Here is a 13,007-nt window from a genome sequence, read left to right on the forward strand (position 1 = left end):
CTGTTACTTGGGAAATGAAGGAATATGTTTGCGAATTCAAGGCTAGATGAGACAACTTAGTAAGATCTTTGTTGAAATAAAAAGAATGAGGGAAGCTGGGTGGTGGTGATACACACCTTTAATCCCAACACTCTGGAGGCAATGGCAGGCAGATCTCTGTGAGTTTGAGGCCAGCCTGGTCTACAGAGCAAGGACAGCCAGGACTCTAACAAGGGCCAGTTAAGGACAAGAGTTTATTTGGGATCAGTTTAAGTGTATCCTGGTCTGGAAATCAGAGGCAGGAGCACGAGACAGCTATCTCCTCCCTAGACAGAGGGCAGAGGTTAATGCTGTTGCTCATCTCTTTTTTTCTGCACAGCCTGGTACCCCGGCCCATGAGATGGCGCTGCTACTGGAGTCTTATCCTCAGTTTCTAGAAGCACCCCGATAGACTCACCCAGAGTTGTTTGTCCACAGTGATTCTACATCCACTCAAGTTGACCACAAAGGTTAACCATCACACAAACAAAACAAATTTACAGGAGTAACTCTTCTTAACTCCCTGGAGGCGTTTGAAGAGAGGAGGGATAAGGGTAGGACTCTATCAGAAGTCTAAGGCTGACTAGTGTGTAGATTAGATAGTGTGGGTGGAGACCATAGATAGGAAGACCCCTGAGCTTCTGGCTATTGTGCTCGAGGTGACTTGAACCTGGAGGACACATCAAGGACAGCTAGGATTCTGAACCTCCCTCCTTTGACAGAAATACCTAAGGAACATAAACAACACAGCCACTCCAGGATCACCCCCATTCCCAACCTTCCAGTAGAAGTCAATGTTGAGGGACGGTAACATCACTTCGTGGCTGTCAAGGAGTGGCAGTCTTGACTGGGTAAATGGAACAAACTCAGAACTGGGCCACCACCCTTGGCGACATCTTTCAGCATAGCCCACAGCTTCCACTGATTTTACCTTCTCCTGTTTCTTCTTCTCTCCAGCTTGATTGACACTGGGTCTTCAAAGCTTGAGTTTCCTAGGCAACGTTTCGTTTCTTCCATTGTCTTTCTATCATATCTTGTTCACAATCTTGTCCTAAACAGCTCGGATCTTCAGCTATTTAGTCCCTTCTTAACTACTCACTGATGAAAGAAAGAACCGCTTTAGAGAGTTATCTTGGGCCAGGGGTGTAGCTCAATGGTGCAGTCCTTGCTGATCAAGTGCAAGGCTCTGGATTCCATTCCACTTCACTAATGAATGAAGAAGCAAATAAACACAGAAATAGTCTACCACACAGTAAGGCTCATGAGGGTTTGAGAAAGGAAGATCGCCTCAGTTCTGTTAGACTCGAGGGGCCAGACGCCACATTCACCGCATTTGAGTAGGAAGATGGGAAAGTGTCTCTTTCGGAGGAGTTCAGTCAACAAGGAGCTATATAAAGACTTACACACTGGGGTGAAATAGTGGCACTCAAGTCTTGGCAGTAACTAACAGCTACCTAGTTGTATGTAAGACCGGCTCAACAGGAGGGAAGCCGTGCCTGGTCCTGGAAACCTAGCCAGCTGTTCTGCAGAAGACCTGAGTTTGGCTCCTATCACCCACATCACGTGGCTGACATTCACCTGTGACTGTTGAGTATTCATGCATCTGTACCCGTCTTGGTCTCTCACCCTCCACGTGGCTTGCTGCCTGGGACTCGGTTGGCTTTGTGGCCTGCTGTGGTTTCGATACCCGCTGCGGTATGATCTCATGGCCCCTGCTGCACTCGGGGACCTGCAGCATTTCTGCTGCTGCACTTCTCAGGGAACCTGCAGGATTTTACTTAAACCATTAAAACATACACAGAAGCAAAACACCTATACACGTAAAAAAGAAAAATGTTTTGGGCTGGGTGGTGGCTGTGCATGCCTTTAATCCCAGCATTTGGGAGGAGGCAGAGGCACGCAGACCTCTCTGAGTTCAAGGCAGCCTGGTCTACTGAGCAAGTTCCAGGATAGACATAGACTGTTTCACAGAGAAACCCTGTCTCGAAAAACAAAAATGAACAAACAAACAACAAAGAAATTCTCTGAGAAATCAAGAAGTCCTAGACCTGTAATCAAACATTCAAATATGACTGCATCCAGACAGCTACTTTGGAATTCTTACTAAATATTAGATACACTCAAGGAACTTCAAATACAAACCAATGGCCTCATCCCCAAACTAATCAAGTGTTGTAGGTGTAGATCCCCACCAGGAGGTATAGCTATAGCTCTAAATCTCTCCAAAGTGAAAGTCCAGCCAGAGAGGACAACCACTGACCTCCTATATTAAGGAGGAGAAGATGTGAACCTGAGGTCAGTTAAGTATTGGAACTTAAAGCAGAGGAGAAGCCCCCTCACGTATGCAAATAGGAGTCACAGCTCCTTAACTCCTGTTTGTTGCAATGGAATCTGTTGGACCAAGGTCAGGCATGGTTCATGGTACATGGGGTGATCTGAGTTCGAGGCCAGGATGGACTACATAGAAGGGTTCTAGAACAACCAAGGTTACACAGTTAAGACCCTGCCACAACAGACAAATAAACCTGGAAATTTCATGTGAAACTTCCCAAATCTGATAATGTTGGGATGTGAAAAACAGACCACAGGCCAGGCAGTGGCAGTGCACTCTTTTAATCCCAACACTCTTGGAAGGTAGAGGCAGGAGGATTTCTGAGTTCAATGCCAGCCTGGTCTACAAGTTCCAAGAAAGCCAGGGTTACACAGAGAAACCATGTCTTGAAAAACCAAGAAAACAAAACAACAGAGCAAGGGTGCAAAGGTGGAAGAAAACATAGGAGATGGCCGGGTGGTGGTGGCACACGCCTTTAATCCCAGCACTAGGGAGGCTTGTGGATGCCTGTGAGTTCAAGGCCAGTCTGATCTACAAGAGCTAGTTCCTGCACAAGGGAAACCTTGTCTCAACCAATCAATCAATAAATTAAATAAAATAGCTTTAGGAGAGCTTTAAGCAGCTGGTTCCGTGATGATAAAAAACTTATCCAAGATAACCCAGAATAGTAGACCTAATCAGACTGAAATTCTGTCGTTTGTAATTTAATTAGAATCTCTTCTATCTCAAGAAAGAACACTGGGAGATTTGCTTAAAGACTGCGTGTGGCGGGGGGAAACAGGAGTAGTTCCAGGCAAATGGAAGCCCCAAATAATTGCTAACTGCATCCTACAGCAACCAGGGAAGCAGGTGATAAACTTCGTGCGCACCTTTAATCCCCAAACTCGGGAGGTAGCTGCAGGGATCTCATGGGTTCGAGGGCAGCTCGATCTAAACAGAGAGACCCTGTCTTTAAAAACAAAGCAAAACAACCTGCATCTCCTCCGCCCCGGCCCCCACCCCAAGAAAAAGCCCAATTCATACTCCTGAGCGCAGCGAATCTACAGCGCACGCGCCTCCCACGGGCGACAAGTTGAAGGACGACGAATTACGGCCTCTGCCAGAGATGCTTCACGACTTCTGCCGTAAAGGTCGCATGTGGCGCAAGCGCAGCTCCTCTCCCGTTCGGCATCCCGACGCGGTCGTCGTTGTGGAGGTTTCTCATTCCAGTGCTCCGTCGTCGCCATGGTGAAGCTGAGTAAAGAAGCTAAACAGAGGCTGCAGCAGCTCTTCAAGGGCGGCCAGTTTGCCATCCGCTGGGGCTTCATTCCTCTCGTGATTTACCTGGGTCAGTGGGAGAAACACTTGGGAGGAGCCGCAGGGCAGGGGCTGGTGGGTCTCGGAGTCTCATCTTTGGTCTTCCGGGGCGGGGAAAATAAACCCGTGTAACTGTGTTGTCCACGTTCTCTGAAGCTCTGGCCGGGCTTGAGAACCCACTTCTAGTTCCTTCCTTTAACCATATGGGTAGTGTTTAATCAGTCACAACCCCTTATATCCTTACTTACATCTGTAAAATAAAAGCAAGACCTTTCAGGATTGATTTTAGGGTTAGGTGGCCCCCTAAAGAAAGAGTCAACCCCTCCGGCTTTCAGAGCGTTTCTCCTCCTGTAGGGTGACCTAAATGGAAAGAAACTAGATCAGGTTAAAACATCCCTGCCTCGAAATGTGATCACGAAAATAGTTGAAGCCTAACCTTTCTTACTTTTATAATGAAGGATTTCGGTGACCACCCCACACAAACAAAGTTACTGGCTCCATCTTGCAGGGAAAGAAACCGAACCATAAAGCCATACCTTCATTGCCCGAGTGTCCAGGCAAATATTTTCACCCAGAGTTGCACACTACCTTGTCTCTGGTTGAATAGTGTTTTTTTTTTATTTTATTTTTAATCTTAATTGTCTTATTCAGTCAATAACATCAAAGGGAAGCAGCGTGGGATTTTAGCTTCAGCTCTCTGGGCTCGAGTGTGTAACTTGACGTTTCAGAACTCCATTTCACATGTTCAAGTAGGACCCGCACAAGGTGCCACTTGCAGTTGCTGTAGATGACTTGCATTCTGTAAGATAAAATAGGCTCAGCTGCAGAGCCATTAGCGAGACTGGACGTTCTCCAGGCAGCTGTAGTGCCTGTGAGGTTTGTGCGAGCAGTGACAACCTGTATGTTTTGGTAGGACTTAAATCTTTTTCCTTTTGTATTTTTGTTGAGACAGTGCCTCACATAGCTCAGGCTAACCTTGAACTCCTGATTTCTCTTTTCTCCACGTTTTAAGTGCTTGAATTACATCATACCCAGCTCTTTCTTCTCTATTTTAAAAGAAAAAAATAACATATAGTGACATTTTTAGGTATCAAGGATTAAAACAAATAATTGTAACAGCCTATTTTTGTTTTTTGTTACTTTTTTTTGGGTGGTTTTGTTTTTTTGAGACGGTTTCTCTGTATGGCTTTGGAGCCTGTCCTGGAACTTGCTCTATAGACCAGGCTGGTTTTGAACTCACAGAGATCCTGCTGTCTCTGCCTCCAGAGTGTTGGGATTAAAGGCTTGTGCTACCTTGCCCTGCTGACTGTTTTTGTAGGCTATGTTGTCTAAACAGTTCTTTGCAGGCCCTTCTATTTTCATAGCCTCTCTGGAGGTGAGGACAGCTGAATTTGCCTCGCCTCAATCTCTGGTGTAGTTGGGATTAACGAAGTACTGGGTCCTTCTCCTTTTGACCCTTCCTTTCTCCCTTCCTTCCTCTTTTCTTCTTTCCCTCTCTCTCCCTCCCTCCTTCCTTCCCTGGCCCCTCCATCCCGCCCCCATACAGGCCTTACCATGCAGCCTAGGCTTGCTTGGCTGTAATTTCAACATCCTCCTGTCTAACACTTGTGAATGTTTTGCAGTTTTGCACAGCTATGTCTTTATTGAGGTTCTATTTTTGCTAGAAGCTGTAGCAACTTGTCAGACACGTTGGTCTGAGGACTGGGTGATGCACATTGATTCCTTTCCTAGGACTTGACACTAATAATTTTCACACAGCATTCAAGTCAGAGTGTTTAAGACTGATGCTAACAGCTGCGTGTCTAGTGCTCACTCCTGTTTATCGTTGTCTTTTCCTGTACACTGATGTGAAATTTAATTTATGTTTAAGCTATTTCCCAGGTTCAACATCTACATCTTCTCTCACTAAAACTTGAAACTGCAGATTAATTTATTACATTTTTTTTTCATTATTATTATGGTTTGAGTTTTGATTTTCAAGATAGGGTTTCTTTGCGTAGCCTTGCCTGTCCTGGATCTAGCTCTGTGTACCACTGCTGCCCAGCTATTATTTGTAGTTTGAGACAGGGTTTCTTTATTATGTAGCTATCCTGGAACTCACTCTAGACCAACCTGGTCTGGAACTCACAGAGATCCACTTGCCTCTGCCTTCAGAGTGCTGGGATCAGTGTCACTATGCCCAGCTGTAATTTTAGTGCTTCATGGAGGATAGTACTGTAGAGTATGACATGACAGAAAGTGACGTTGGTAATAAAGAATCTGTTGGAACATTTGCCAGCCAAAGGTTTTTCATTATTGAGACAGGGTCTCATTGTGTTAGCTTGGCTAGCCTCTGAGAACCAACTTGGCCTTGAACTCACAGAGATCCGCCTGTCAAGGCCTGTGCCACTACACCCAGTAGAACAATAGGTCTTTATATCCACCAATTGGAAAATAATTTTCTATAGTTTCCTGCTTTTCTGTAACTCTTAGCTCATGCCCTGATGACTATTCTACATTGACTTTTGAGGATGTTCTTAACAGGCAGCTTTGGAAAATATCACCTCTCTAGAGACACACTTACAGCCTTTATAGAAGGTTCTGGTTCCCAAACCCAGGAGTCCTGTCTTGCATATGGTGCAGCTGCTGTCTGGCCCTCTTTGCTTGGAGTTTTGCATTGGGTCTTAGGTTACTAGAGTAAAAGTGATATTCTTACTCCAGCTACTGTTGGGAAGAATGAACTCCTTTGTGTATGTCTGACCCAGAATCTTTTGTTGTCTTCCAGTGTCTGAAAGCAGCAGGTTGGTTTGTTGTTCAAAGTAGGATACAATTCAGATCCCTCACGGTTGTTGGTGTGTGGCTTTCTTTCTTTCAAACTTGGGATTCTACCATAGACTCCCCAGTGTTGGCCACTACACCCAGCCCTTCAGAGTTCTTGACCTTATCCAGCAAATTTGTGCGTGTGTGTGCAAATTCTATTTTATTCTATTTAAATAGTAAGTTTCATTTACTTGAACTTGTAATTAGAGTGTATTGATCTAAATAGGTGGATAAATAATACTAAAGGACTTCACTAGTCTTTGCTTTATAAAGAGAGTAGTTTGGGGAAGATAAAGTAAGATATCCTCAGTTATACCTTCAGAAAAGGTGTCATTTCCCTTTATCTCTAAGCTCTTCCTAGTCTTCCAGTGTGGTGTGGGACTTGTAAGAATCTCGTGGAGTGACTGAGTGGGCGCAAGGCACGTTGCGAGTGACTCCTGACTGTGTGCAGAGGAAACAGCTGTCCTTTCTGCTGAGAAGTCCCGGATGCTGTTCCACATTCTGGTGAAAATTAAAAACCTTCAGCAGCGCAGGGTGGTGGTGGCGCACGCCTTTAATTCCAGCACTGGGAGGCAGAGGCTGGCAGATCTTTGTGAATTCAAGGCCAGCCTGGTCTATAAGAGTTAGTTCCAAGACAGGCTCCAAAGCCACAGAGAAACCTTGTCTCGAAAAACCAAAAAAAAAAAAAAAAAGAAAGAAAAAAGAAACCTTCAGCAGCACAAGTCAGTTGAGACATCCTGGATTGGATTGAAAGAGATGTGACTGTAGGCTTTTTGTCTACTGGAGTTGTAATTGTTTCATTTGAAAGTTTTTATTTTTCCCTTCAGGATTTACGAGGGGTGCAGATCCTGGAATGCCTGAACCATCAGTTTTAAGGTATTGCTCTTGAATATCAACATTTGGAGGCAGATGTCCTTATATTAATTGGTATTGAATCTTTGGGAAGCAGTGACCTATAATTTTACGAGCCACTGTGATCTTTCTTGGGTTGTTGGGAGAAAAACTGTGGACCAGTTATCTTATATTACTTACTATGTAACTGCTTTGTTTCCTTCCATCTCTATTTACTGTGTTATAATCATAATGATATACATTCTAAAAAGAGTTAATCATCTTACAACATGAAAAGGAAGCCTTTTACACCATAGTCTAACAAAGATACTTATATAGAATTTTGGTCTTTTCACCTAAATTTAGAATTGATAAACCATATATTTTTTATTTGTCAACTATTCAGATTTTTCAGGATTCTATATAACAATGTAACTTTTAAAAATTATTGTTGTTATTATTCTGTGTATGAGTCTTTGGCTTGCATGTATGTCTGTGCACCATGTGTGTGCTTGTGACCATGGAGGCCAGAAGAGTGTCAGATCCTCCGGAAATGGAGTTAAAGACAGCTGTAAACTTTTGTGTAGGTGCTGGGATTTAATCCTGGTCCTCTGGAAGAACAGCCAGTGCTCTTAACTGCCAACTTAGCTCTTCAGCTCCCAGGCTTTTTAGTGCGCATAGTTTTTGTTGATTTTATTTCTTCATGATAAATTCTCATGAGATTAGTAAATTGAAATCTGTCAATACATATAGCTCCCAAAATGCAATGTCAAATTTGTTATCCAGAAACAATTCTTGTTGATACATAAGCTATTTGAAAATTTCATGCGAAGTGTGCATATTAATGTATATGCGTGTGTTCATCTATTAGTCAGCTTCCCATTGTGACTTTTTAGCTGTCAGTTTATAAAGAAGAAAGGTTTGTTTGGCTTACTTTTCAGAGGCCTTAGGCTGTGGTTGCTTGGCCTTGCTGCTCTGATGCTGGTGGTACAGTCCATGGCAGTAGTAGGAACGAGAGGATACCCTTTCCACCTCCTGGTGATGGGGAAGCCAAAAGAAGATGGGACAGAGTCTCAGTATCCCCTGCAGGGACATACCTCTATGATCTCACTTCTTCCCACAAGGCTTTGCTCTTAAAGGTTCTATCACCTTCCAGTATTCTTTCAGGCTGGTCAGTAGACCTTTATATTTGAACTTTTAAAATGTAGCAACTTGTGAGAACAATATACACGTGTGTAAATGCTTTATAAATATTTTTGTAAAAGCAGAGTCTCAACAGGAAGGTGTGCTCTGGAAGGGCTGATGCTCCAGTCACTGTGCTGGACTACAGTGGTGCACTGAGAATTCAGCGTGTTTCTCAGGCACCCATTCTTACCCTGACAGCTTCCATTTGATATACCAAGTGTTCAGTCTTTTCAAACCTTCTTCCAAGTCACTTCTTTGTAAAGAATGGGCAGAACATACCTTTTTTAAAAAATGGGCAGGTTGGGTATTTCTTGCCTGAAATGCTCATACTAGAAGTATTTCTGATTTCAAATTTTCTTTTCCTTTTCTTGGGAGTAGTGAGGGATTGTGCATAGCAGGCAAGCGTTCTACCAGTAAGCCACACCTCCAACCCCTCTAATTTCAAATTTTCAAATTATTACTTGCGGCCACCTACAATGTGCCAGTAATTTTAGGTGATTTGTACATTTTATCTGTAATTGTCACTTCCATTCTCTAGAGCAGGACACAGAGTTGGTAGGTAGTAGATATCTCCAAAGCCTGTAGAGTCTGCACAGTGCTGCATAGCCTACTGCTTTTCCTGTGCTCTGTGATACAAAATTTCTCCACTCCTCTGCTTATTGGCCTCTTTTTTTTTAACCTTTTTTCAGAAGAGATTTTGCTATGTGCGCCCTTGACTTGATTGGTGTGCAGTTAAATTTTTTCCTGCTAAAATTCTTATCAGATGGCTCTTTTTTATTTCTTTACTTTGTTCTTTTTCTGGTCCTGTTATGACACAGCTTCTTTTTATTGTGTGACTTTATTGGGGGGAGAGAGGAGAGTAAGGGGAGTTGAGGCAAAGTCTTGTTTGTCTCAGACTGGCCTTAAATTCACTGTGTAGACCAGGTTGGCCTTGAACTCAGCTCCCTGAGTGCTAGGATTACAGGAATGCACCTCATGGAATGGCTTTTTAAAATTGCCTTCACAGATTCCCAATAGTCTTGATTCATTGAACTATAATTTTCACAAGGAATTTTTCTGTGAAATAGTGAGGCAGTTTGCTCTTGAGAGGCTCAGTGGTTGCAAACAATTGTATCTTTAGAGAAACACTCACTTAAGACACATTACCATAGATGTCAGTACTTGGTCAAGCTGTGTGAATATTTTCCACATATTGGAAAGTACCAAGTATGTTTCCTCAAGACACCATTACACTTTCAATGCTGTTTCTTCCTTTATAGTTTGGGTATAATACCTCCTAAATTAGGTTGCCATGAGAATTGAGTAACAATATTTTGTGTAAATATTAACACCACTTGTTGGGTAATTTGGTCAATAAACTATAAGTAGTTTTTTGTTGTTGTTTTTGGTTTTGGAGATAAGGTTCCTCTATATAATCCTGGCTGCCCTGACATTTGCTACATTGACCAGGCTGGCCTCGAACTTATAGAGATCCACTTGCCTCTGCCTCCCTAGTGCTGGGCTTAAAGGCATGTGCTATGCTACCACCACTACCTGTCTCTCTACCTGACGAAACCTGCTTCTAGAGAGCCCCAATCTCAAATGTCTTCTTGCTGAATCTTTCTTCCTTTTTTCTTTGTTGAAACAGGTCCCATGTCTATTCTTCAGTCTTTCCTGCTCTGCTTGTGGCTTACTTCACACTCATTGGTCTTACACACGTGTAGAATAGGCTGCTCAGCTGTCCTTGCCACCCCAGGTCCCCGCCACCCCATCTCCCCGCCACCCCCTCCCCGCCACCCCAGCTCCCCGCCACCCCAGCTCCCCGCCACCCCAGCTCCCCGCCACCCCATCTTTCTGCCATCCCATCTCCCCGCCACCCCATCTCCCCGCCACCCCAGCTCCCCGCCACCCCATCTTTCTGCCATCCCATCTCCCTGCCACCCCAGCTCCCTGCCACCCCAGCTCCCTGCCATTCTAGCTCCTTGCCATCTGCTATCTCAGACCTTTGTAGCATGGATTTTTTTTTAAATGACTCAATAAATTTGAGACTGTTATAGTTACAAAAACATTAAGATTTCTCTTTTCAATAAAAAGGTGCTTTTAAATGAGCATGCATCCGAGATAAAATGTTCAAACAAGACAATAAGAAGTAAGAATCCCACAGGCAGTGCCTAATCACTGGTAGGCTGTTATCCCAGCAGGTTTTGACTCCTCAAAACTGCAGGATAGGTGGAGCAGCTTCCTGTATGCATTTTCATTTCTTTACTGTTTTTTCATGTTCTTTCCTTTTTTGTGCTAACAAAAGTCTTCCCTTAAAGAGTTGAAGGTTGGGAATTTGGTTCAGTTAGTAGAATGTTTGCCTAACATCCAACCTCTGGCATAAATGGGCCATAATGGTCATATCTGAAATTCAAGTTCCTGTGAAGTGCAGGCAAGAGGATTAAAACATGGTTTTTCAAAACAGGGTTTCTCTGTGTTACAGCTCTGGCTATCCTGGAACTCACTCTGTAGACCACGCTGGCCTTCCAAGTGCTGGAATTAAAAGTGGGCGCAACCACTGCCCGGCAAGAATATTAAACTTTAGGGTCATCATAAGCTACATAGTGAGTGTAAGGTCAGCTTGGTTATATGAAACCCTGTCTGGGAAAAAAAATGGATTGCCTCTGAAGGATTGCCCCATTACTAATTTCATCCACTGTGCCAAGGAGACTGACAAGAAAGTTATCTGTGTCAGACTAGGGAGGAGTGTCTTTTTTTTGGGGGGGGGGGTTTCGAGACAGGGTTTCTCTGTGGTTTTGGAGCCTGTCCTGGAACTAGCTCTTGTAGACCAGGCTGGTCTCGAACCCAGAGATCCACCTGCCTCTGCCTCCCGAGTGCTGGGATTAAAGGCGTGCGCCACCACCGCCCGGCTGGATTTTTTTTTTTTTTTATTTTGGGTGTTTATCCACTGAGAAAGAAATCCGAATAAGTGTAGAGTTTTGTTTCCAGATCTTAACTGTATGCAAAAATACTTGGATTCAGAGGGAAACTTGAGTTCATATCTGATAAATATGGTAAATGCATTGTGCTTTCTAGGCATGGCATGGCCTGAATGGCCTTTAAAAATAAACTACAGAACCTCATTGTCATTAAGTCACATTTTTGGCCAATAACATTTAGACATGAAGCATTTCTTTTCTCTCTTGAATCCCGGTGCTACCCCTCCCTTTAACAAATGACATGGAATTGCTGCCCCTTCATGAATTAAACATTTTGGGTAGAAATTAGTTTAAGTGGAAATAGTAACTCAGTGATCCTATTGATGTGGGTAGTTAAGGTTAAGGCCCCAGGTCACATCTCATTCTTCCCCCTCCGTCCTGTAGCCGTTTCAATGTCAGAATTATGGTAACTTAGAAGCAGAAATGCCAGTTGGAGTGTGGACTTTCCAGAGTCTGACTCATAGAAAGTACTTAGGGAAAGGTTTCTTCTGTTTTCCTGATGCTTTATATAATAATAATAATAATAAAATTTGATTTTAGTTAATGAAAATAATCGTTTATCTTTTTATTGATTTCATTTTATATATAAACTGAAAATACCCTTTGCCTTTCCCAAGGTAACCATGTTCACAGTAATAAAACTGTATTTCTGTGTTTGATTGTTTTCGTTGCTCATTTTGTCTGCTAATGGATTTTTGTTCTCTAGTCACTGAGATTGATAGGGAAAGACAAACATAAATTAAGACCTGGTTCTTCAGCTGTGTCTGGATAGTGTTTGTTTCCATGTTTAATTTATTTTTCCTCTTCACAAATGTTTTAGCCTACTTTGGGGATAAAGGCCTGTTTGGTCATCTGGATTTGGAAGCAATCCAACATGGAAGGTGTGTACTCTGGCTGGATGAGAAAGACATCGTTTCAACGCATCTGTGGCAGAGTGGAGCCTGTACTGACTCACGATAGACTGTCAAAATAAATATTTTAACGACGTTATGTTTTGTCTTTAAAACATTTGTGTGGAGGGTGGGATGGAGTGGGGTGGTGGTTATGTGTGTTATACCAGTGTGAAGTCAGAGGACAACCTACTGCAGAAGTTTGTTCTCTCCTTCTGCCCTATAACTCGCTGGCAAAAGTTTTTACTCACTGAGCTGCCAACGGGTCTGCCTTGAGCCTTCTGTGAATTAACAGTTCTGGGACTATCAGGTGAAAAATCAATCCTTTTATTACATTTCTTTTTTAGAACAGGAAATCTATGCGTGTGTTTGGATACTGCCTTAAAAAGTAAAAGCCTTTGCGATGAATTCGTGGTTGTTCACTTAACATATGGACCTCAGGTTCCCTTCACAGTGAGTTAGTAACCTCTCCAACATTCTCAGTGGAGAGTGGGAATGATTCCATTGGTGACAGCTGGGATGTTCCATGCACTCTGATGAGGTTCTAAGAAATGAGGGTTTAGTGTCTGCGCTGCTGGGGCGTGGCAGTGGTGTTGAGGAATTGTCTAATTTATTTGTAGGTTAAATGGGAGTCCAGAGTTTTCTTTGGGTGTGTGCACATCATAGCATCATTTTCTTCCAGTGTATGAAATTGAAGTT

General features: G+C 43.2%; 1 protein-coding gene across 1 annotated transcript; it reads left to right on the forward strand.

Moving 5' to 3' along the window:
- The first annotated feature begins 3,486 nt into the window (after positions 1 to 3,486).
- Positions 3,487 to 12,408, forward strand: Tomm7 (translocase of outer mitochondrial membrane 7). Its single transcript, XM_041640734.1, has 3 exons — positions 3,487 to 3,677; positions 7,273 to 7,321; positions 12,239 to 12,408. Exons 1-3 carry the CDS (start codon positions 3,575 to 3,577, stop codon positions 12,252 to 12,254), a joined length of 168 nt encoding a protein of 55 aa, XP_041496668.1. The 5' UTR covers positions 3,487 to 3,574; the 3' UTR covers positions 12,255 to 12,408.
- Positions 12,409 to 13,007: the final 599 nt, after the last annotated feature.

Source organism: Microtus oregoni, unplaced genomic scaffold, assembly GCF_018167655.1.
Source record: "Microtus oregoni isolate MIOR12 unplaced genomic scaffold, Mior012 000064F_ref0000363, whole genome shotgun sequence".
NCBI lineage: Eukaryota > Metazoa > Chordata > Mammalia > Rodentia > Cricetidae > Microtus > Microtus oregoni.